At 38.4% G+C, this 25,200-nt stretch overlaps 1 protein-coding gene across 5 annotated transcripts; it reads right to left on the reverse strand.

Moving 5' to 3' along the window:
* Positions 1-1,058: 1,058 nt before the first annotated feature.
* marveld2a (MARVEL domain containing 2a) lies at positions 1,059-17,887 on the reverse strand. 5 transcript variants are annotated; one of them, XM_023292446.3, is made up of 9 exons: positions 17,804-17,887; positions 15,887-15,945; positions 12,840-13,811; positions 11,122-11,342; positions 8,732-8,767; positions 8,456-8,619; positions 7,008-7,179; positions 4,534-4,584; positions 1,059-4,213 (listed from the first exon to the last, which is right to left on the reverse strand). In XM_023292446.3, the coding sequence occupies exons 3-9, from the start codon at positions 13,792-13,794 to the stop codon at positions 4,094-4,096; spliced, it is 1,719 nt and encodes a 572-aa protein (XP_023148214.2). In that variant the 5' UTR covers positions 13,795-13,811; positions 15,887-15,945; positions 17,804-17,887; the 3' UTR covers positions 1,059-4,093. The 5 variants fall into 5 exon arrangements, with proteins under 5 accessions (XP_023148214.2, XP_023148217.2, XP_023148215.2 ...); XM_023292449.3 differs by having other exon boundaries at positions 15,854-15,945; positions 17,804-17,866; XM_023292447.3 differs by lacking the exon at positions 17,804-17,887 and adding an exon at positions 17,460-17,795.
* Between the last annotated feature and the right edge of the window lie 7,313 nt (positions 17,888-25,200).

The raw sequence follows: 25,200 nt of genomic DNA on the forward strand, positions 1-25,200 counted from the left end.
GGATTCAGGAGGTTAGAGGACCAGAGTCACTATCAGCCGATCAGTGTCAAAATGTGTCAGAAAACACTAAAATAAATGAATACATGAAATTAATTTAATTAATGTGCAGCCAGTGTGACAATACAGAAATATAAATGTCAATAAATCCATAAGAAGCCTCCAGTTAGTTAACACATTTGTTCATTCTTTGCATTTTTTAAAATTTATTCTGCTGAACTGAAAAATAAACAAAAAAAAGGAAAAAATTAAGAAATTAAACATAAATTGTAAATATTTTTTTAAGAAATTAAATACACTTAACATAAAAAAAATAGATCAAATATAAAATAAGAAAAAGTAAAATTCAGGAAAATGTCGAATAAAAAAGCTAACAAAATAAAATCTAAATAAAATGTAAAAAAAAAATTTAAAAATAGCATTAGAATAGGGAATTTAAAATCAATTAATTTAAAAATAGAATTTTAAAATATAATAAACCAAAAAATGAAAAATGAAAAATCTAGGTGTTAAACAATTGTAAAACATGAATACTTACAACAGAACTCAGAGAACGCAGTACTCCGCCAAGGCTGCTCAGTGGTTGTGATTTCTGATGGCTGAAATCTTTAACAAATCTGTGGATCCAGACTAAAAGCTGCATCACTGCCAAAATCTAATCACTTGGTCCTTGTGGCATGTCTGACCTTCCAAAAATTTCATCCAAATTTGTTAATCCATTTTTTGAGTAACGTTGCTGACAGACAGACGGACGGACAGACAGACAAACCAATGCTGATTGTCACATAACTCTGCCAAGGCTCCACCTCCTTGGCGGAGTAATAATAAACTTTGTTTAGTAAACACTAACCTAAGCAGAGTTATGATATGCTTTAGTCAGGGCACTAGAATTAGAAAGAATGAAATGTGTGAAAATTGCCAATAACATGAAAAGAATATATACAACTTTTAAAAAGAGTGATAGAAACAAATTAAACAAATATAATGCAAGTAAATTATATAGAACAAACCATTTTTATTATTAAATAAAATTACCTAAAAATAACACAAACGGGTCAGAGTTAAACTGGTCAAACAAATTCATTTATTAATTCAAATCATCTTTACTTTTCTGTTACCAACTTTCTGTAGGTGAAAAGAATATTCTTCTTCTTCTATTATTTCTTTATATTATTGGGAATTATTGTCTGATAATCTTTAACATTATCTTCTCACTTTTGGGACTCACAAAATAATGCAAACAACTCATGTTCAAGAAAGAGGCTCACTCAGATTTTAAAATCAAATTCTACTACAGAGGACATAAGCTGAATATAATGATCAATATGTAATTGTTGAGGTGCAGTAAGCAGCAAACAGTTAGTCATTAATAATTAATATTTTGCCCAAAAAATTGTCCATTTACTCAAGCAACAGTTGCTGCCTGAAAAATGCCTGTTATAAAAATGACTTTTTGTTTGTTATGTCGATTACTCAGCTGTTTCACCTCTGATCTAGTGCTTTTATTTCACATATCCGTTTGCTGATGAACAAAGAAAACGAACCACATTTTCAGTGCATAAGCAGAATTGTATTCTGAGAGCACAAAGCACCGATTGATCACTTAAATTATGAAAGAAAAAGGACATTTACAGCAACATATTTACAATCACAGAGGAACGCAAACCTCGTGACTAAATTTCCATTCTACTGAGAAATTTATAGGGCAAATAAATGGAGATATACAGGCACTTCCGGTATTTAAATGCCTATAAAATACAAAATGTTTACTCTATGAAATGGTCGAACAGTGTTACAAAAATGACATTTTGAGTACTATTTTCGGATTGAGAGACAGAGATACATAAAAGACAGCGTGCAAATAAAACAATCCAAACAGTCGGCACAGCAGTTTAAAAAAGCAGCTCGCAGTGGATTCAGTTGGATAAGCAGTGGTTTCATGAGGCTGAAAAGTTGCGACATCTATGTTAAAAAAAAAAGACTGTCAGGAAGGTGGCCAGGCAGACTGACAGAGGAGGTAAATCTGTACAGAAATAATGCAGCATTTTTATTTTACATTTCATTTTCATTCAAACATCTAAATCCAGTGTCATTTGTGAAATTAAATGGACAGTCTCAGCAACAGTTACAGTCACAGTATCAGATATATATTTAGTTTAGAGTTAATTGCATATTCAGACCATCTTAAAGGAATAATTTCACATTTTGTGGTTTTTCACCTGTCTGTTAAATGATGAAGCTGCAGCCAGGAGACAGTTTAGCTTCACAAAAAGACTGGAAACAGTTAGCAAGTTAGCTTGGCTCTGTAGGAAAAAAACTAAATCCTCATACAAGCAGCTCTACAACTCACAAACTCATGGTATTTCTAATAACACGGGGTTATGTATAACTATTTCTATTTCTAAGCAAACACTCTCATACAGATAGTACATAACCTAGTGTTTAGTGCTTATTTTAACACTAGAACAAGCTGTAATGTGGTAGTTAGTGAACTTTAGAGCTGCTAATATCTGATATTTGTTATGGGGTTCCCCTGTTTCAGTCTTATTTCTGCTGCACGGTTCGACTCCACTCAGTCTTTTCCCCCACTGTGGAAGGTACCTGGTACATTTTTTGGTACCATCCAATTTGAGCTGAGTCGACAGCAAAAGGGGACGTGAAAACACTCACATGTGCAACATGAGGTGGTTTTTCGTGAATCATGATCTGAGTGGTTCTGAAAACAGCTGGTTCCAGTACTGAGCATTGCAAATGTGGGTTTGCTCAAGTGGACTGGTGCAGGACTCTGGCTCACACTATTGGAAAAACATTTTTTAAAACATCTAAATTCTCAGGATAATCCAGATTGCCCATTTTGTGGGGAGATTCATTTTACGATGTGACTCTAGGCGGCTTTCCAATGCAGAAAGTCGAGGCAAGCACAAGGTGTTATGAATGTTTAAGGCAGAAGTCTGCCCTTTTAGCGTTTCTGTTCCACTGCAATTTAGGATCCAACAGGTTCGACCACAACATTAACTCTGAGTCAAAACAAGAAAAAATGGTAGGTAGTGGATGTAACTCTCATTCTATGTAGGAAACAGAACAATGCAAGTTTGCTTTGTTAGTCTATTTGGTGAATTTTACGTTGAAGATGGCGACATTGGAGAGAACAGGACTGCTACTGGAAGAGGACAGAAAAATGGTGCTCGTTATTTTCTTAATTTTAACAATAAGCAATGAGCCCCACACAGCAGTTTTTCAAAGCTGATCAGAAGCACCTAACCTGGAACAGGTACTAGTTTCCACCCTCAAAGTGGCCCTAGAGAGGGTCTACTGGGGCATCCCTGCAGTCCCACAAATGTCCAGGATGCCTGCAGGGTCCCACTATTTCAAATAGCCAAGCTACCAGCAAAAGACACTAAGTTCTTTGACCTGTTTTTTGTTTATTCACTTGACCCAGTGTATTAAAAATGGAACCCTGCAGAAACACAGGTTGGCCAACTGATCAAGGGGAGATGTTACTCTGTATGGTTAATTATCAAGGAAAAGCTGGACCCTTGCATGATGTCATACAAGAAGTGTGTTGGCTGCAGACAGGGACCTAAAGGAACACTCACAGCACTGGGATCAGTTAAAAACTGTACAAGATACTATAGTATAAACCACCATAACAGCTGGAGTGGTGCAGCCAGATGGACAAAATACATGTCAACAGACTGGAAAGCAGTTGAAGGGAAGGTCACACTGACGTGGCAATAGCTTTGTTTGTGCTAAGCTAAGCTAACCGGCTACATATGAGAGCAGATCATCATGTCATCTAACTCTCCTTTGAAAACTCCTCCAAAATGTTAAATGATTCCTCTAAGTATAAAACATTCTGCCTCTTTTGGCTTAAACAAACACAAACATAGAAATATAATAGAAATATAATAGAGGTGCTGATAGAAGTGTTTCTCCCAGATGACTGCTGTACAGATCCCAAAACAGTCTGAAATCCCACATGTGGTTTTGTCTGGGTTTCATTCTCCACATCAAGTTGGTCATTTCCACCAGCACTGTGGCCAGCTGGTAAAAGCAGTTCAGTATCTGCGTTGCAGCATACAGACGTCTTGGAGGCTCAGCTGTATCCGTCGTTCCACTCCATGACTTTATCATATTCCTGGATCCTCTGCTTGATGTGCGACAGTTTGCTCTTCAGATACTCACAGCGCTCCTTCTTCTCCAGGAAAGTGGGGTCCTGGGAGGGGGAAAGCAGAAACAACCTGTTTTTGAAGACCAGATACATTCTGTATATACACAACCATGTTCTATGTTTTTTTTCTCGCCAACAAACTTCATGAAAGAATCTTTGTGTTTGGTGTCACATCAGCCTCATCTATTAATCTGTTACTGTGCTATAAACTCCTGTGTGGAGGACATCTTAGCTGAATGATAATGTGCCTCCGTTGACATGAACGTCTGAAAAACCTTTTGTCATTAAAAGAACAGAAGAAAACCAGACGAATCTCTGGAACATAAACTAACACAGGAACACAAGGTGAAAAAAAATAAGCTCACGTTCTTCTTCCTCTGGTAGTCCTGCAGGATTCTGTTGATGCGATCCACCTCCTACAAACAGAGACAGAGGGAGGATTAAAGAGTGAAACTCAGTATGAAAATCAGGTGCAGCAATGTGAGTGGAGCTGATAAGGAATGTGATCATGGAGGGAACAGGAAGGGCCAACAGGAACTTACAGGACGGGGAAATGAGGCGCATTTTTACAACAAAAACACTGACTGTAATATTTCAGATGTACAATCAGACCACTTCCTGAATGAAGTCACTGCTGAGCTGATGTGAGGCAGTGAATCAGACCGATGGGGTAAATGTGACTACAGATGTAAAGTACAGCCCTGTGTTCTGCTGCCCTGAAACTATTGGTAAGTTTGTTGAAGGCATAGCAGCTTGGAGCTCATAAACCGATTTAGACACAACATTAAAACTGGGGAAGTGAATGAAATGTACATCTGGTTACAAGGGCTCCTGTCAGTGAGTAGGACGTATGAGGCGACAAGTCAAGAGTCAGTTTTTGAAGTTGTGTTGGAAGCAGCATCACACCACAACTTGCTGTGTTTCAGTCTGCAAAGCTGCAAATCAGTCAGTGTTCAAGCTGACTCCTGTCCACATCTGAAAGTGCCTTCAACGGTCTTCAAAACTGGTCTATGGAGGAATGAGGGAAAGTGTCCTGGTGTGATGACTTTCTTTACCATCACGTGGACAGTTTGGCTCATTGTTCACTTGGGGAAGAGATGACAACAGGATGGAATAAAGGCGGGCAGGTAGAGACGGTGTGATGCTCTAACTGTTAGAACATATGACACCTTGAGAGCTGACTCCTGTGCAGTGGTAGTTTTGGTGAAAATGCTCTGTTGTCTGTGACTTTTCCCTTTTAGGTCAGCGACGATAGCGGCTCTGATGTATTTTTCATATTTGTCTTTGTGCGTGGTGTTGTAGTGGCGACTTAAATTGAAATCTTTTATGGCTGATTTTGTTTCAAGACACACTAAACACACTTGTTTGCCTTTGAACTCTGTGAAGAGGTAATCTGTTTCCCATGTTGCCTGAAAGATGCGGTTTTAATGGTCAAGTTTCTGTTTTGGCGCGGACATCTCTGTTGCTGAATGAATAGATTAGCTACCTCCTGTGTTCAATGAAGAAGAGAGCAGATACTTGCTTAACTAAAGGCCTCCTGCGCCTTTAACAGTTGGAGGCAAAATTACACCTCTAGTCGAGACAGTCTGCTGCTTCAAAAGCAGTGAAGCCAACGATTAAAAATTGGGAAGCACTGTGCATATGTCCCTTAATTAGAAAGCAATTTGCAGGCTGCACTAAGTGATGCTGTGGGCTGTGGCCCGCCAGTTGCCCATCCCTGCTCTAACATTTGAACACCTCATTTTACTCTTTTCAAAGTAATTTTTGGTCACACACCTGTCTGATTGAACTGCATCCATCTAACAGCATCTACCTTAACCAGCAGGTGAGTTGTTTATGAAACAACAGTAAATTGTAGTGTATAGTTTAGCCTGTTCACCCTCACTAAAAGATTGGTGTATTGGTATATTTTCTAATTAAAGTATTTTACAAATACAAGTCTGAAGTCACTATCAGTGCTTACATCAATGCAGAGCTAGTGTATGCAACGACAACTATTCATCAGTATGGAAGGTTGATTAATCCTTGCCGTACCAACAGAGGGGTGGAGAGGTGCAACTAAATCATGTGCTGCTGCTGCTGCTGCTGCAGTTGCAACAGTGCTGTCAGTGATTAAGTTAGTCTAGAGTACTGCCGGGTGTGGATTAGAGCTGTTTAAGCAACATGAAGGGGTACTTCACAATATCAGGCAGGTGATTTAAATGTTGCTGCTCACTGGTGTATATGTCAGGTCTCACAGCCTCTATACACATGTATATAATACACATAGAGCAAGCAACACCTGTGCAATTATCCAATCAGCCAATCACATGGCAGCAGTGCAGCATATAATCCTACTTGTCAGGAGCTTCAGTTAATATTCATATCAAGCGTAGGGATGAGGAAGATTGTGATCTCAGTCTCAAGTAAAAAACAGCATCCTCTCAGCCTTGATTTAATTTCAGCCTGGTAAACCCCCACTCAGCTTTCTCTTGCTCTATATGCCAAATTTGTGCCAAACCCAGATTTCTTTGTGTCATTTTCTCCTTTGAATGGTTTTGTCATTAGCTCGTAAATTATTTGTAAAACAATTGCTTCACGCTATACAAAAGGTGCTTTACAAATAAAGTCTATCATACTGACATGATAGAATTTACAATGAATGACCAGAGACAGACTGTAATCTCTTACAGGGCGTTTGAAACGACTTACCTGGGTCATTTGATTCTCCACACGCTGAAACACTAAGCTATTATTTTCAAAGTTACACACTTGAACACAAGGAGAGAATCTAGCAAGGTTAATGCAGCTTCACTGAGTGTTATATGTAGAAGTGTGAGAGGCATGTGTAACCATTCACCATCTGGCTGGTGGGGTGCTGAGGCAGAGTGCGCATCATGCCGTCCATCTCGTCAAACTTCTTAAGGGTTGCCTGCACATCTGCATGCAGCTCTTTGTACTCTGCGTACTGGTCATTGAACACAGCTCGGTACTGGTCCCGCTCGTCATCTGACCGGATCGCTGGGTACTTACTGCAGGATGGAGGTGGAGAGTCATGATTCATTTATCTCATCACAGCCGAAAATGCTATATAACATGCCATACTAATAAAATAAACTAATTAGGGCGGCAGCTATCGATTATTTGAGTAATCGAGTATTCTATCGATTATTTTAGCGATTAGTCTGGTGGAACCCGGGCGGACACCTGCAGTATATTGTACATATATAGTATAGTACAGGTGTATTGTATATATAGTATAGTACAGGGTTATTCAACTAAAACTCAAAGCCATGGGAACCCCACAAGTATTTAGTTGGTGAAATCGCATAAATACGTTGTTACGTTTGTTTTAACTCCTGGTACTGCAGCTGATGGAAAACAAATAAGAAAACTGATTAGTTTATTAGTATTTATAACAGAGAATATTCAATCAGTAACATTAGTTTCACTTTTATTTGGTCACAAAAATCTAATCTGCCTACTTAAGTCATTCAGTCTCTTTTAAAACTCTGAAAGCATTTCTCTTTGTCAAAGCTTTTAGAAGTGAATGATTAATGCTGTTCCTGTAGTTTATTTTCATTTGATGTTATTCATTTTACTGGTTTTGCTTCCACTGTGCATATGTCCCTTCTCTTATTTTATCTCCTTATTCTGGTTTTATTTTTGTAATTTAGTGAAGCATGTTGTAATGCTGTTAGGAAAAGTGTTACATAAATAAAGTTGTTATTATGAAGATCCATGCCTTGATGATGATTTTCATGATGCAGGACAGAAGACTTTAAAAGCGATATTAAAATATCAGCCAAATGATCACCAGAAAAATAACTGCAGACTGTTCACAAAAAAGAGACATATTCTTCACACTCTCAGGTGCTGGCTCCTCAAACAAAGGAATTTGCTGGTGATCTTTATTATGTATGAAAGCAAACTGAAAACCTTTGGATTTTGGACTTCTTGAAGATGAAATTTTGGGTTCTGCAACGGCATAATCTTTTAAATATATCTTATTCAAAATAATTAACTAAAAAAAGAGCAACTGGTCTGTATAAAACCAACGTAAACATGAACAAGACCAGAATTAAAACTTAATCAGATGTTAGATATGCATCTGTGTACAAATCTTGAGCAAACAATGTGAAGTACAGAAGTGAATTTACCCTTAGTCTTCTGTGACATTAAACTGAGCCTCTTTGACATTTTAAAGATCAAACTAAATTTCCACAAAACAACTGGCAGACTGGTGTGCAGCCCTGCTGTGTACTGTATTTTATTTCTCTTCACTTCTGTATTTTCAGTAATACTTACGCAATGTAGTCTGGGACAATAACAGGCTTTGGAATGTGTCCTGATGGTATAGTTCCCTGTAAAACCTTTGCAGGAGCAGCTTTTGGTGCAGCTTGGATGGGAATGACTGAGGAGCCCTGAACCTGCTCTGGAGTTCTGGGAGCTGGATCAGAAACTGGGACCATCTGCAGAGACACAGCAACACATGACATGAGCTACCTCATAAAATACAAAGAGCTATTTTGCTTTATCGGTCCAGACATGGGCTATTAAATCTGGCATGTGCAGAATGCTTACCAGTGACCGTCCAGCTCGAATGTCAGACGGCTGCATCTGTACACAGACACAGAAATATAAAAATATAAATCTATTAATATGGAGAAAATAACTATGATTTCTATTTTCTTAGATCTTGCACATCAAACTCACAGCTGTGCTATAGGTATTGCTGCATTATGTAAAGTAATGTGTGTACTTATGGGCAGCATGGGCATTCACGCAACACCAATACCCATTTATGGTTGTTTTGCACTTTAAATCTTAAAGTTTTTTTGCCTTTTGTTGACTTTATTTGATAGGCACAGTCAAGAGGCAGACAGGAAAGCAGGGAGAAGAATGGGGGGAAGACATGCAGTAAAGGGCTGTGAGCTGGAATCAAACCCAGGCCGTTGAGTACATGGGTCACATGCTCAACCAGTTGAGCTATCTGGGCTCCCTTGCACTTTAAATCTTAAATCACATTATTTTCCCTGCAACAGTCCCATAAATACAATGCTTCAAAGCATGATTTTACTGCTTTAGTAAAAAAAAATAAATACAATTTTAAAAAAGGGGTGGGGAGAGTGTCATTGGATAAACATGCTATATCTCAAACAGGAAACTGGAAAGAATTAAAAAAAAAAAAAAAGATAAATTCAAGACACAGCAAGCCTAGCTGCAGTCTTTACGCTTGGCTAGGCTAAATGACTCCTGGCTATGGTCTTAAAGTCAGTAGTATGATCTGACTCTCAACAAGAAAGCAAACAATCGTACAAGGTGTGGCCAAAAGGTTCTGACGCTGTTCGTGGTGTGCGTGCTCACACAACATCAGACCTGGGAGCTGTGCATTTGTGCTTTCCACATGGATCTCAGTCTTTTACAGAAAGAAAACACAACATTCTGTGTCGGGCAGCAGCTGAGACGATCCAGCCTTCACTGGCAGGATCATCACTGGTGACCAGAGGTGGGTTTGCAGCTACCATCAAGAGAAGAAACAGCAGCCACAGTCTCCAAAACTGGAGAGGAAGCGTCAGGCCAGAAGCACCAAGAGCATGCTTGTTGCTTTCTACAACATTCACATGGTTGTGCACCAGGAATACATCCCTCTCAAGGTAACATAATTGGTACTCTCCATCTGCCCTACTAATCAGATTTGTCTCCCTGCGACTCCTTCCTTTGCCCAGTTTTCCCGGTTTAGGTGACTGAGTGCTCACTACAGATGATGCTTGCCATTTTTTACAGAACAGGACTTTCAAGGAGTGTTACTAACATTGCAGGAACACTGGCAACAATGTATTGCTCCACAAGGAGATGACTTTGATGACTTTCACCCAAAATTAAATGAGGTCCAGTTTTTTATTTATTAGGCCATCTCTGAGCTTTTTGGTCACACTTTGTATTTAACAAAATGTTGGACAATATATGAGAGACCGCCGTATAAACAAAGAAATAAACACCATAAGAGGAGTTAACAGTGCACCAGCATGAAGCAGTTTTGTTAAAGCTAGACTGCGTGCACCTTTTCCTCTGCAACACCGAGGCAGATGCTTTGTTTCACCAAACGATCTGAAAAGCTGCTGGCATACCACATCAGTGCAAATGCCTTCAAGCCGTGCGTTTCTGCTCTTTTCTCACATGTCCTGTCCATCTACACTGCTACTTACCAATAAACGATAAAAATGACAAATAACTAAGAAAAAATATACAAAGGCCATAGTTACAAGTGGGTTCTTAGTGGGGATGATTAATCATTAATCAGCTGTATCAATCCATAACTGATTTATCATGAACATGAAATAAATTCAGTTCATGGACTTCATTCCATGTGTGTGTAATGTGACACGGCTGCTCAAAAGACATATGTTATAGATTATAGCCACTAGGCTACGGTGATGCTGTCTAAGTGTACTTCATCTCACTTACAAAAGGAGAACTGGTCAGAAGGCATTAGGTGTCACAGAAGACCTTCTCATGGTGATGTTTCAACAGCTAAACCCCACAATGCTCTCTGCTGGAACTGTCAGTAGTGTGACTGAGCGCCTCTTCTGGTTGCTACAGTGTTACTCAATGAGAGGCTCCATCTGGTAGCACAATCAGGCATTGCAGCTAATGTACAACACATTTTCTGACACACGTCTTTATTGGTAAATATATTAACAATCAATTAAATTATTAGTAACCAGATCCCTCAAAAGGTAACACACTGCCAGGTCTCAGGTAAGATTCACAGACTCCACCTTCTCACGCCTCCACAACCTTAAGCTTGTGTGCAAACTATGTGGTTTGTTGCTGAACTATAGCAACAAACACCCTGTTTTTAAGCAATCAAGGTGACATAGTGTTGAAATGATTTAAGCTAAAGAAAGACTGCTCAGAAAACTCTGGACACAACCTAACAAACAATGTGAAGCTGGCTGATATCTTCTTACCTCGTGACCGTACTGTTCCCGGTATCTGCGAGCAGCTTCATGCCTCCACAGCTTGAGACACACGATGGCTCCAATCAGATACACAACCATGGTGACGAACAGGAAGATAATAGCAGCCGTCTGGCCTGCTTCCGTCCTGCAGAACGCTCCATTGATGCCGTTGTTGAAGACTGGGTAGGAGCAGAGTCCTCCGCGAGTCGTGTCTCGGACATAGACTATGCCTGGCAGATAAAACACAGACATGCTCAACTTAAAGTGAATGATAAAAGTTTCAAAAACATCACATTTATTGACATCAAGCCAAGAGGTTTTCGTGTTTTTTCATTTCATTTCTTCAGTGATGAAATGTGAGTATATTTACACAATTTTGATGTATCTTTACTTTCCATTTTATGCTCCTTGACACTTCTACTCCACTACAATTGAAAGGTAAATATTGTACTTGTGACTTCCCTACTTTGATTTGTCAGCTGTAGTTTCTAGTTGCGTAGCAGATGAAAATTTCACATAACTTTTTAATGTTTAAATGAATAAGGGCCAGTAAATTGAAATGTTTCATATTAGATAAAGCTGGTATATTGCAGTCAAATGAGAACATAAAGCAGTATTAACTGACCAAACTTCAAACTATAGTCAAGACCCTTTGAGAAATTGCCAGTTTTATTCAGTTAACAAAATCTTTAATTGTACTGCCTGTTTTATTATTTTTGTGGCCACAACAACATGCTTGTTTTGATTCAAGCAGTTCATGTGGCGATGTAAGAAAAAGCTACACTGCTATTGTCTGTGTATTAAAACAACAAGTTAAACAACAAGCTGGTATTAGAATTAGTTTTGCATGAGGCTGTTGGTGAAGTATGCGAGTAAAATAGGCACTTTAAAGTGAGTGACTGTGTAATCTGTGTGCCTCATCAAAGGTTGGGTTGTGGGACTTTGAATAGAAACGGTAAGAACAAAGAAAATCACAGATTTTCAACTATCCCACAGTTCTTGAACTACTTATCTCTGCTGTACAGTTTAGTCAGGAAAATTATCCGAATTACAGCTTAAAATTGTGATATTTCATCAAAATCACATTTTCCCACTCGTTTCATTAAAAAATTCTCCAAAACAAGCTGCTTGATGCTATAAAAAACTAAAAAAAATCTGCATTTCTCATTGTAACAATGAAGCTATTAGTGGCTCAGCTGTGACCAACACTCAGGTGACAAAAATTGAAGAACTATTTGAGTAAAGTGGCACTTAAAAAAATGATACATACTGGATAAGTTACATAAATGCAGCATTTTGAAACATCTTTCTAGAGTTGATGTGCAGGGTTATGGTAAAAATGCCAAGTTTGTAGATGCTGTAAAACTGTAATTAACTAAATAACTGGCACATGTGGAACCATCATTTTCTTCTAGTATTGTTAACACCTATATTCACTTCAAAAAATGTGGTGCGTTCCTTTTTAGTGACTTGTGTCAGAACAGACAATTCTGGGTTCTCTCTCCTTCCAGTCATGTTTGTGTTGCTTCCATAGATGTGTGGGACTTTATATTTCAAAGAAGTAAATAAAGGAGTAACTCAAGTACTAAACTCTGTGAATGGGGGTTTGCTCAGTGGGACCAGTTATGGACTTTGGTTTGCAGTACTGGAAAAAACTTTTTAAAACACACAGATTCTCTTGATAATCTGAAGATCAACAGTTTTGGAGATGCACCTTGGTTACCTACCCGCTGCCATGTAGAGCACCGCCAGAGCCAGGTTAATGACGAACTCAGTCAGAGGCCACCAAGAGGAGTCCAGCAGGATGGTGCGGTAGTACATGGTCATTCCCAGCACTAATACAATCACAGTCACGAGCCAGGCCAGCCCTGCCACCACCAGGACAAACGGTGTTTTGGGGCCAGTGTAGTAGTATCCACCTGTGTTGGCACCGTATAAACCTCCTCCGTACGCTCCTCCAGGAGACGAGTATCCAAACATATTGAACCACTCGTTGTCTTTGTGGATGTACGCACAGACGCAGGCGAACACAGCTGCTCCCAGCAGCAGCTCCACGCAGCCCAGAATCCTCAGCAGCCCCGGCCACGACTTCATGTAGGCGTAGCGTTGATGGTACTCCTCCACTCGCTCGCTGTAGGTCAGACCGGTGTGATGGGTGCGCCCTGACACGGACTCATGGCCATCCCGTGCTTCCAGAAGCTCCTTGCGTGAGTTGTAGCTGCCACCTGAGCCGCCATAGTGATCCCGGTATGATCCGGGAATGGAGGGGGAATGTGGGGGGGAGCAGCGCACTCCCTCGGTGGTGCTGTTGTTGTTGTTGTATGAGGAGGCAGGCATGGACCACGTCTTGCTGCTGCTGCGGTTGCTACCTCTGAAGAAGTTCTTCCAGGAGTCGGGGATGAAGCGGTGGACCGGTTTGATGTCGATGGCAGGGTCGGGGTCTGGGTCTACATTGTCCTCGCTGCCACTGGGATCAAACTCAGGGCCCACGGGAGGCTGGTCAGGCAGCGGCGGAGGTGGAAGAGGGTCAGCGCTCTGAGCGAGATGAGGCGCTCGCTGCTCCCTCAGTGGCTGCAGGTCGTAGGAATCTGCTCGGGGTAGCGAGCCTTGGGGAACCTGGTCATAGTGGGGCGCCTGGCGGACACGCTCAGTGCGTCCGTAAAAACCTCCTCCATAGGACATGAGGATGGTGATGGTCCCTGTAAATATTCACACATGCAATCATAACATACTGTTAAACTGGCACTTAGATAATTCATCTACTGGAAAACACTAATAATTCTGATATTTTATTGATTGGTAGAGTCTTTCATCAAGTAAAAATACCAAAACAAGATTCTTTTGGGACAAATGTAAGTCGTCTCCAGTTGTCTAAGTACTTACAGTCCTGTTGCATTTACCTGCCAGTGAATACTTTGCATTTTTGCTTGATGAACAACAAAAAAAACGATTAATGAACTGTAAAATTACTGTTCTGTCAGTCAATAAAATAAGATTAACTGATTAAACACTATACTATTGACTTACTCTTTGCTGGTTTTATAAACATTGAGGCATCACATAATCCCGAAGCTAAAAATGATAACATAGTCATTTGCAGTCATTTTGCATGATTTTGTGTCTCTTTTATTTCTGTTTATATTTCTTTGTGGTCATTTTGTGTTTTTTTGTGGTTGATAAGAAACTCAATGTGGTCATTTTGTGTCTCTTTGTGGTTGCTAAAAAACTTGTGGTCATTTTGTGTCTCTGTGATCATTTCGTGTCTCTTTTTGGTTGTTAGAAAACAGTTTGTGGACATTTTGTGTCTATCTGTGATCACTTTGTGTCTCTTTTGCAGCTGTTGTGCATCTAGAGGTGGTCCTTTAATGTCTCTTTGCACTCATTTTCTCTGTTAGGAGTAAATTTGCATCACTTTTCTCTCTCTTTTAAGTTGGTTTATGTCATTTTTCATCTCTCTACAGTTGCTTTGAGCAATATGGTCGTTGTTGTGCAAATTTACAGATATTTTGATTGCAGCAATGGTTCGTTTCAATGTGTCTGTGTTAATATGGATTCTCTTTTTGGTCAGTTCCATGTTTTTAATGGCAAGTTTGTGTCTTTGTAGTAATGAGTACAGCTGTTTGAATAATGGACTTTTTATGTGTATTTGTAGTCATTTTCCTGTTTGAAGTAGTTTTACATCCATTTCTGTGTATTTTACAGCCCTGTTTAGTTGGTTTGCATCTCCTTATGACAGTTTTTTTGTCAGTTTTCATCTCTCTGTAGTTTTTTGAGTCTTTCTGTGAACTTTAAGACTATTTGTGGCTGTTTTGTGTGTAAAAATGTTCCTTTTTGATTTGTCTATAGTAGTTACAAATCCATTAGTGTTAACTGGGAATCTCTTTTTGGTCAGTTTCATATTTTTTATGGTTTGTTTGTGTCTTTCTAATCATTATGAGTGTCTTTGTGGTCATTGTGTACATTTGCAGTAGTTTTGCATCCACTTTGCATCTGTTTTACTTTGTTTGCATCTCTTTCTAGTAATCTTGTGTCATTTTCTAGGGTTAGGGTTAGGGTTATTCCTGTAGTCATTTTAAGTCTGTCGCTGTGGTCATTTTTTGCCTGTTCTGAATAGAGATTTTGGACCAGATGCCTCTGGACCTCTTGATCACTTGGGCATGGGCCTGGCAGGCCTGTTCAGTAATTTGTCCAAAGTAAATGAATGTTTGATACTTTTACTTGGATGATTGTTCAGTGATTGCTAGTTCATTTTCTGTCCACCATCAACATTATTTCTTGAGCTCTAACCATGCTATTAACAAATCAAATCAGTAACAGAACAGAGCAGGCAAAAAACAGAAAGGCGAAGCAAAAATAAAAATTTAAAATGAAAAAAAATAAAAAGAAATTGTCCCAGACTCATAGGAACTTCATATTAGACATTCAAGCCCCACATTCATGCAAATGTATCGAGGAGCACTGAACTAAAACCCTCAGTATCTGACGCGACCAGAGAAAACACCCTTCAGCCAGAGCCCTCATGAGTGAAGATCCCAGCATCGTTCATGCAAGCCGAGTCAAGAATGCATTTTTGTGCTGCAACCAAACATGGCTCCTGAATGCTGCTGTTGTTGTAATAACCACTGGTGTGTTCAGACAGCACAAAAATACATTCTTGACCAGCAGTCAGCCCCTGAAAGCCAATGTCTTTGAGAGGATTGGACCTCGAGAGGTTGAAAAAGTATGAACTGTGCTTGAATACCTCTTTCACACGCAGTCACTCAGCACAACTTACATTGGCTTGCAGGTCAGAATGCAAACCTTGTATGAACATACAGTGTGCTGAAGAATCACCTGCAGAGACAAGATAAAGGAGATAAACAAAACAACAACAAAAAAAAACCATAGCATTGCAATAAATCCTTTGTTCATGTAGGTTCAAATGTTTGTCTTAGTGTTTAAACTATTTAAGTAAGTGTTCATTCAATGTGTAGAGTCATTTCAGATCCTGCCGTTTGTGGTGCTGTTGAACATTGTATTGTACTAAGTATAAAATAGATAAAATGAGCAGAAACAAGCATCATGTATCTGCAGATAAGATAATGAATATTTAATATTCCTAATATTTTGGATATACAGGAAGTTTGGGCCTTTTCAAGACAAAAGAAGGTGTTTGAGGTCAACATTGTGCAACCAGGATACTGTGATGGGCATTTTTCACCATTTTCTACCCATGTTTTATCGGTCAAATAATTAACTGTAACAATAACTGACTGATTCATAAATAATAAAAATAATTTAGTTGCAGTTCTAGGATGTGGATACCTCCACCCTCACTGTTAATATCACAGCTCAAATCAGCTGCTGGATCAATTTTCTGGAACCTTTAAAATAAACGATGAGCCACTTAAGTGCTAGATTGCATATGTGAAATATGTTTCCATCTGGATGGATTTCCTTTAATAATTGATGGATTTTTACTAAATAAAATGTGAGAAAACAGTGAAGAATTGCTAATGATTAATAATCACAGAAGCCCAAGTTTACAAATTTAAATAGCTTTTGCTGTCTGAACAACTATTAAAAACCTTCATAGAAAACCAGGAAATTACTGTGGATTAATGGTGACTTTATCATTATAGTTTTACAGGGCTTATTCTCATTGTAACTGCTGAACCTTTTTGTCATTTTCTATTTTTGTGAAGCACATTGTTAAGAAAAGTGCTACAGCCTGTAACTGCATTTTATTATTGTAATTCAATTATTAGTTGATTAACAACAAAGCTGTCTTAATGATCACATGATCGTTTAAGTCATCTTTCAAGAAAACTAAGTAATGGAGTGTCCTAATTTGTGACAATTTAACACTTTCTGTGCCTTACAGTAAATTGCACACTTACAAGATATTTGAGGACTTCACAGGGTCCCTGCAGAAGTTTTAACATTTACGAAAACAAATTAAATATACAGTCAGAGTTGCAATTCAACAATTTTGCTTTTAGTGGATCAAGTGATATTCTCAAAATAAGATATTTAAGGATACCATTGTGCATCCAGGATGCTGTGATGAGTTGTTCCTAATTTTAATCACGTTTAATTGACCAAATGATTCATCGTGGCAATGACTGTCAATGCTATTGAGTCGTGGCTCAGGTAATAACAGTTGTTTAACCAGAGTTAAGGACCTGAATACCACAGATATGATCAAACATAGCGGCTCCAACCGATCAGGACAGTGACTTTATGAATTCTGTATGTACTACATCAGCCGGATGAGTCTGTTATAATCATCCAAACAGGGAATATCTGCTTCTTTACTGTCTTCATGTCTACATACTGAGACTGAGTGAAGGAGGCCTGATACCAACCTGCGGACCTTCAGCTGGCTCTCAGCCAGAGACTCGGTCAGCCGGAAAACTCACTTTAACACTTCTCTTTGACTCCATGTTCAGCTCACGTCATGTTTCTTGGCGGGTTTTTTGCGATAAATCTGTGTTTTTATGCCTAAACGACTGGTTGTGCAGCTTTTATCCGGTCAGATAACGTAAACGTAAACTTCCCTCGGAGTGTCCGTGAAGTTGACGCAGCGTCAAGTTTACCGCATTAAAACTTTAATTTACAGACAGCAAAGTGCTGCTGGGTAATATTGAGCTCCTTACACGCATCCGTACTGTAAAAGCTGAGATATGAGAGCAGACTGCAGGGCTCCTACCTTGTTCGCTCGGCTTCCTTCTCTTCCTCTTCTGTTTCCCATTTCAGTAACGTTAAACCACAGGTTTCCCTCGGAGCCAACCACGTGACCCGCCCATCCCTCTGACGTCAGCACGGAGCAGCGGTTTACCTGTGTTCAGGGTTCAGTAACACACCTGAGACACACTGATACTGTGACTCACTGTCTCACCTACAGCTGCTGGAAAACTGCTGTCTGATCACTAATCAATAATTTATCAGTGCCTTAGTCAAGAAGTAGGTGTCTTCAGCGAATTAAAACTCTGGGTCAACATTTACTGAGAAAACTCTGGTCCTCAGTGACAGCTACATGCACTGTTTCCACATGAATAGAATAGAATAGAATAATACTTTATTGATGTTCACAGGAAACTACTATGTAACAGCAGCATGTTAAGACGCAGACAACCCACAAACCTTACAGAACACTAAATTAGAAAAATGTATATGCTATTCAAATAAGCACATATGTATAGTATCATTAACCCTTAGATACACGAGTGATTGGATCCTACACTCTTCCATAACAGATTTTTTTTTAAATGACCCATAAAAGAATCAGTGTGTTTTTATGCCACTTTTCTCATTTTGGTTAGGAAAAAATCACTTGTATCATTGTTTGTATTATATTCTGGTCCACACAAGAATGATTTCATGTTTGAAATATGTTTATTTTTCACTTTCTAACACATTTTGAACATTTTAATAATTGAAAAATAAGAATTTTACACAGAACAGCGATAGAAGAATGTCAACCTCCATTTTGTTGACATTTTTCTACTCTTTCCTCCAGCTGTTGTTGCTCTCCGTTCCTCCAAGTTTGTGTACTTCATCACCTCTTGCATGATATTATCAGTGATAAAGAGCTTGGGGGAGTAATACAAATATTACAATATCTTTAAAAGTATGAAAGGTAACTTAAAAATTTAAATGGAATGATATTGAGGAATAGCTGAAATATGAAATGATAAAAACTTTTCATTACCAAGATATTGCAGGAAAACGACCTTATCGGGTCATTTTGACCCACTTATGCTTCTAAGGGTTACGTTAAAATATCCATTGAAAAACCTGACTGTAGCTGGTAGAAAGGACCTCCTGCTGCTCAGACCTGCACTGAGGGGGGATGAGTCTATGGCTGAAGGTGTTCTGTCAAAACACCTCCAGACTGTATAGTGGGTGAGAAGCATTGCTCATAACAGAGTTCAGTTTCCTGAGCATTCTCACCCAGCCACCTGTTGGACTGATTGCAGCTCAACACCAGTTGTGGAGCTCACTTTCTTGATCAGTTTATTCAGACTGTTTCTGTCCCTGCAGCAGGTCCCCTCACCCCAACACACAACCACAAAGAATGAAACACTGGCCACCACAGTCTGGTAAAATGTGCATAGAAGAGGCCTCCTGATATTAAAAGACCTTAACCTTCGGAGGAATTAAAGTTTGCTTTGGCCCTTCTTGTACACTAAATGTTTGGTTGGATTACTGAGAGGCCAGACAGCAGAGGCCTTGGGTCCCGCACTCTGAAGTGTCTGTGGACATTTCCAATCATAAAGAGACACAAAATGACCAGAGAGACATGAAACAGCAAAATAGAGACACAAATCAAATACAAAGAGACATAAATTGACCACATAGAGACACAAAATGACCACAAAGAGATTCAAAAGTATCCCAGAGACACAAAATGACCTGAGAGAGAGGCACAATAACCACAAAGAGACACAGAACGACTGCAAAGAGATGTACAGGGACTACACAGACATTAAATTATGACAAAACAACAGTGACACAAAATGGCAGTTAAATTACACAAAAGATAAGAGATTACAACAAAGAGACTAAAAATGACAGACAAAGTTCTGATCAAGCAGAGACACAAAACAGCCCAAACAGAAACAAAACAAACACAAAATGACTAGAAATATCGGACAAATTTCAAATTTAGTGTCAACTATACTTGTACCGCACTGTTGTATAGAGAGAAATGCTGCACTATTTACATTTATGTAAGTGGACATGTGATTTAATTAATACAACATTTTAAATGCAGCCTGCACCCTGACATGATAACAGTGAGCAGAATATCTGCAGGGAATTTCAGTGTGTGCACTAGATGTCACTCTGTAGTTAGACAACTATGAACACGGACATTTCTATCAGTTTATAGTTACAAAAATCTACAACTACCTAAATGCTACACGCCTTATTTTAGCTTCTTTACCTGTATGAAAACAGGCAATAGGCTGACTGTGATCACGAATTTATTTGAAATATTTCATCAGAACAGAGAGCAGTGGTGATTAAATGGGGATCACACAAACAAAAAGAGAAAACCAAAAGGACAGATGCATAAAAATCAGCACTAACAGTAATATTATGCATTGATTATACTATGTTAGAATACATATTGTACATTTTAATTCTTGTGAGGCCAAAGTTCTGTAGACAGACGGTTCAAATGACCTCAGAGCAACAAAAAGTCTATATTTTTAACATGTTTGTGTACCATGCAAATGACTGGTGTGCATGACAGCTTCCAATTCTCCACGTTGCCAGGAAATATAACTCTGGTGATGAGAGACTGTTAATGTATTTAATTAATTACAAATATTCAGATTTATTTATTTTTTGCTCTTTGTTGTCTTTTGAATACTTGGGTCTTAACTATAACTCTAATACATTAGCATCAACTTAATTGCAGCATTGTCATGTTTTTAGAGTCACTTGCCGAGTTAGTTTTTAAATTGATTGTATTATACTTTATTTATGACCAGTTAGAAGCAGGTGCCTGCTTTGTGTACGTGGCCCACCTGAATGGAGCATGAGTTCTTGTAAATAACACAAGAGGTAAAATTACTACTCTTTTTCTTTGTCTTTTCTCCTTAAATTTCTCCAGTTTGTGTTTTGTCCCGGGATGTATGGCAAAACACTGAAGACCAAATAATTACATGAATAGTTTTTCACTCACCATCTGTAGCTCACTAACATTCCTGTCAGTTAGTCTGCTGCTGCTTCAGCGTAGCTTTACTTCCTATAAAAAACATCTGATCATTTTGAAATATTTTGCAACACACAGCTGCCACTGATGCTGGGAGCTGCTGAGAGCTGGTACCTGGAGTCAAATCGCTTGTGTTTTAATGTCCTATTATTTCCATAAAACAACATATGCTATTAGATTTCTGTTATTGCATGAAAATTGGTAATATAAAGGGAAAAAAGGGAGGAAGTATCATCAGTCAGCATTAAGAAATGATCAAGTCGCTGTATCTTTCAGCACATGTGATGTGTAGCTTCGTTATGGAGGTTCAGATGACACCTTCTAACATTAATTGTGTTTAAATCTTTTTATGAGGTTTTATGGAGGTCAGTATACTTGCTGTACTCTCAGAAAAGGTCAAAATGTCATTATCTTAAATATAAAGAAGTTCATTTTAGTCTGCATTATTAGAGTATGCATTTGAACACTTGTCAACATAATCTCTTCAATGTCTTGTGGTTTAAACAGTCTTGTAATGAGGAAAATGGATGTAAAACTGCTCATGGTAAACTCTAAATCATTAGACAGTGATTCCAAATGATAAGACTTGGCATTTTTATTATACATTCTTATTGCGTTGTGTATTATTATTTGTATTTTATATAGTAGGGTCTTTGCCATATTTTTAAATCACTCATAAATTCACGTAATATATAATGCTGTAGGGCCTTGACCCTGATATTTACATTTGTTAAGTAAATCCATAATTTTAATCTTATTTTGCTACAGCAAAGCACTTTGGTTCAACAGCTGTTGCTTTACATGTGATAAATAAACAACAGGGACCTGACTTATTAAAACGCAACTTTGTTTCCTATATTTAACTTTTACTTGGAAACTTGCTGTAGCTGTGCCAGTGTAGATATGACGGACCAGGGTGGGGCACTCTTGCCTAGTTTACCACTTTTTTCTAAGTGATAGTGGCCCTAAATGTATTTTTAGCAACACTTTCAATCAGTCTGCCAATTTGGTCCAGATAGACAGAGAGGATAGACAGAGCAGAGCAGTAGGTGGAGACCTTAGACTGTATGTAAATAATGGAGGTTGGCTACAGATCTGAAAAGTGGAGCCTTAAATCTGTATTCTGTAACACAGCCAGCAGGGGGCGACTCAGAAGTTTGATTGTACATTAGTCTGTAAGACAATGAGCCTACTTCTCATCTGTTGCCTTAGTAAGCATTTTCCTAATGAGTTTATGGACTCATTTGAAAGTTTCAAGTCTCCTTTATTACACAATGATGTTCACTTGGTAAGTCATGGTGCTCAGGTCTCAACGATAATTAGTTAAACTACAATTCTACAATTTCATTTAGCAGACGTTTTATCCAAAGTGACGTACAACTGAGAGTAGATACAACACAAGCAAGGATCTAGTCAGGAGGAAACAACCTGGATAAGAGCCATGTGATAATAGGATTGTGGTGTCTACAGGCAGTGCCAACGTAACCGTTTTTTTTTTTGTTTTTTTTTGCAGTCTGTCAAGTGCAAAGGTGTTCAGTGAAGAGCTGGGTTTTTAGTCTTTTCTTAAAGACTGAGAGAGACTCTACAGAAGGAGCAGAATTTGGTAACTTGTTCCACCACAGAGGAGAAGAATCTAGCTATCAATCGGCCCTGTTGTGATGGTTGTATCAGGCGCCTTTTTTTGGCCGAGCATAGTGGCCAATATAAGCGGCGAGTTGTTTTCATTGACACAGAAACACAGAAAAGTGGCAGAAATATTACATTTCATATTAACAAAAGCAGCAGATGTTTTCTCCTGTTCATGATTCAGCTGTCAATAGCAAAGATAGACGTTCATGATAGCTTTAGAGGTGTACTTACTGTGATAAGTTAAATCCAACATGTTGAGCAGTAAAATATTGTAAAATAAGATCTCAGCTGTAAATTATTATTCCCTGTTGCCTTGCTTTGTCATTTATTTGATTAAAAAAAATAGTGATATATGAATGTGAAACCAAACCCATCATAAATGTCTGGATATTCATCCAAAAGATGTTGCATATGCACCTAAATTCACTGGTTTCTTCTTTTGGCTGAGCTCCAACTCTGCACCAAGTTTCATGGAAATCATTGTTGTAGTTTTTGCGTAATCCTGCTGAGAGTCAAACAAACAGCAGAGAAAACCTGGCAGATCAGCAAACAAAACAGAACCTGGTCAACAAGTGTTGCAGAATGAAGAAGGATGTGTAGAGGAAAAAAAACACAAATAAATCAGACTTAGAGATATAGACCTTCAATGAAAGCATTGTAATGCTGCCAAAATTTGTCTGACTTATGATGAAAAATACACTTTGTAACCAGAAATACAAGATTTGCTCACTGAAGTTTCACTTTATCAAGTAAACGCTAACTGCTGAGATACCAGTAGCAAGCCTTAGCTAAAATTAAAGAAATATTTAGTCCTAGATTTCCCCTTAGAAGATTTCTACAAATAAAAATAGCCACTTTAAAAAAAAGACATTTTTGCATCCAGTTGGTTTATTCACGTAAACTCCCCTAACTACATACCTAAAGACAAATAGTTACATCATGTGAAAGCTAGCTGCTGAGATAGCAGTGGCCAGTTTCTCCTAAAATTAAAGCTAGATTTGCTATAGGTTTTCCCCTAGTAGCCTCTGCAAATGGAAATTGTCAATTTTGAGAAAATGCCATTTTGCTTACTTGTTATTTATGCAGTGGGCTATTTCAAGCGAAAGTGAGCTGCTGAGAAAACCATTCCTAGCCTTAGCTAAAATTAAAGTTAAATTAGTTACTGATTTTTCCTTACTTCTTCTCTGTGAATGAAAATTATACATTTTGATAAAGTTACATTGTAATTTTTCTCTTTAATTTGACATAATCAAATGAGACAGTAGCTAAATCCTTCACAATGGAGAAAGAAAAGAACAACTACACTCCTGCTAATGCTAGCGGTGCAGATCTCACTGGCTGTGATCCTAGTTTTAGACTCAAGTTTAAATCATATATTTAAATGTATTAAAATGTAAATTAACATATATTACTTTGTGTATTATGCTTAAAGTTAGAAACCATCTTTTAAAAATATCTTTTTAGGGAATCTCTGCCCAAAACCATCTCAGTGAGGACAAAGAGGATGCCTTACTGGGGGGTTTGGTCTTACAGCTGTGAATAGGACCTTTGTGAACAAATTGTCCTCCCACCTCCATCTTCTGTTACTGGTATAAATCACTGAGCTTTCATGGCTATCTTGCCTCGTTGACAAACCCTTGACATTTTGCTACCTCCTATTATTGACTGATTGAAGACTATAACAATATAAAATGAAAACTGTTAAATGCTGTATTAAGTCATATTAAATTAACATCATTAAATTAAATTTTAGAGCTCCCTCCCCTCAGTCTCATTGCTCTTTAATCTGAACCAGAACTGCTCAGCCTCCTATTGTCCGACATGTTTTGTAAGAAGCTTGTCTATGTTAATTCAGAGGTCAGAGCTCACCACTGCTGGCTGTATTCTCATATAACTCTTCTTTCCTCCATTGTCTCCATGAAATGGCTGCCAGGGGGTTAGCAAAGAGCTTGCAATTAAAGTTATATACAACCTTTAAAGTTTTATAAGAGATCTGCTGTTATCCCAGTCCTGCAAATTCCGTGACCTGTCTCTTTTACTTCAACAAATTTTCCATTGTGCTGCTTACTGCTGCATTTTGTTTGTTTTAAAAGTATTCAAAGTAAGGGGTTGGGGTTGTCACTCAGCTTAAACATAACAATATTTTTTACTGTTATTGTTTAGTTTGTTTTGTCTTTACACTTTATTCTTTTTTTCTGCAAAATAGTTTCTAGACTGAGATGGAGACCCAGTGTTTTTCACTGCCCTGCCGTTTGTCCTCGTGAAAAAAACAGAAGGTGAAACGGCAAGGAAAATATGAAAAAAGAATATATTAAAAGAAGTAAAACAGAAACTCAAATGATATAAAATACGGCAAACAAAAACAGAAGAATAATTGATTGTTTTTATTTAAATGAGGAGAAAATTTATAAAGAATAACAAGTAAAGCACTCAGAAAGCGCAGTACTCTGCCAAGGCTACTCAGCCATATGATTTCCGATGGATAAGTTCCGTTAAGTCCACAGCGATCGATTTGTAGTAGGATCGCAATCTTGTGATCATCAACCGGCAGCTGATGTAGTGTTCACTTGTTGTCATAGTTACTGTGACACCATGCTGCTACCTCACAATGATACATAAATCTTTAACAAATCCGTGGATCCAGACTATAAGTCGCATCATTGCCAAAATCTAATCACTTGGTCCTTGTGTCATTTCTGACCTTCCCTGAAAATTTCATCCAAATCTGTTTGTCCGTTTTTGAGTAATGTTGT

Source organism: Amphiprion ocellaris, chromosome 17, assembly GCF_022539595.1.
Source record: "Amphiprion ocellaris isolate individual 3 ecotype Okinawa chromosome 17, ASM2253959v1, whole genome shotgun sequence".
Classification (NCBI taxonomy): domain Eukaryota; kingdom Metazoa; phylum Chordata; class Actinopteri; family Pomacentridae; genus Amphiprion; species Amphiprion ocellaris.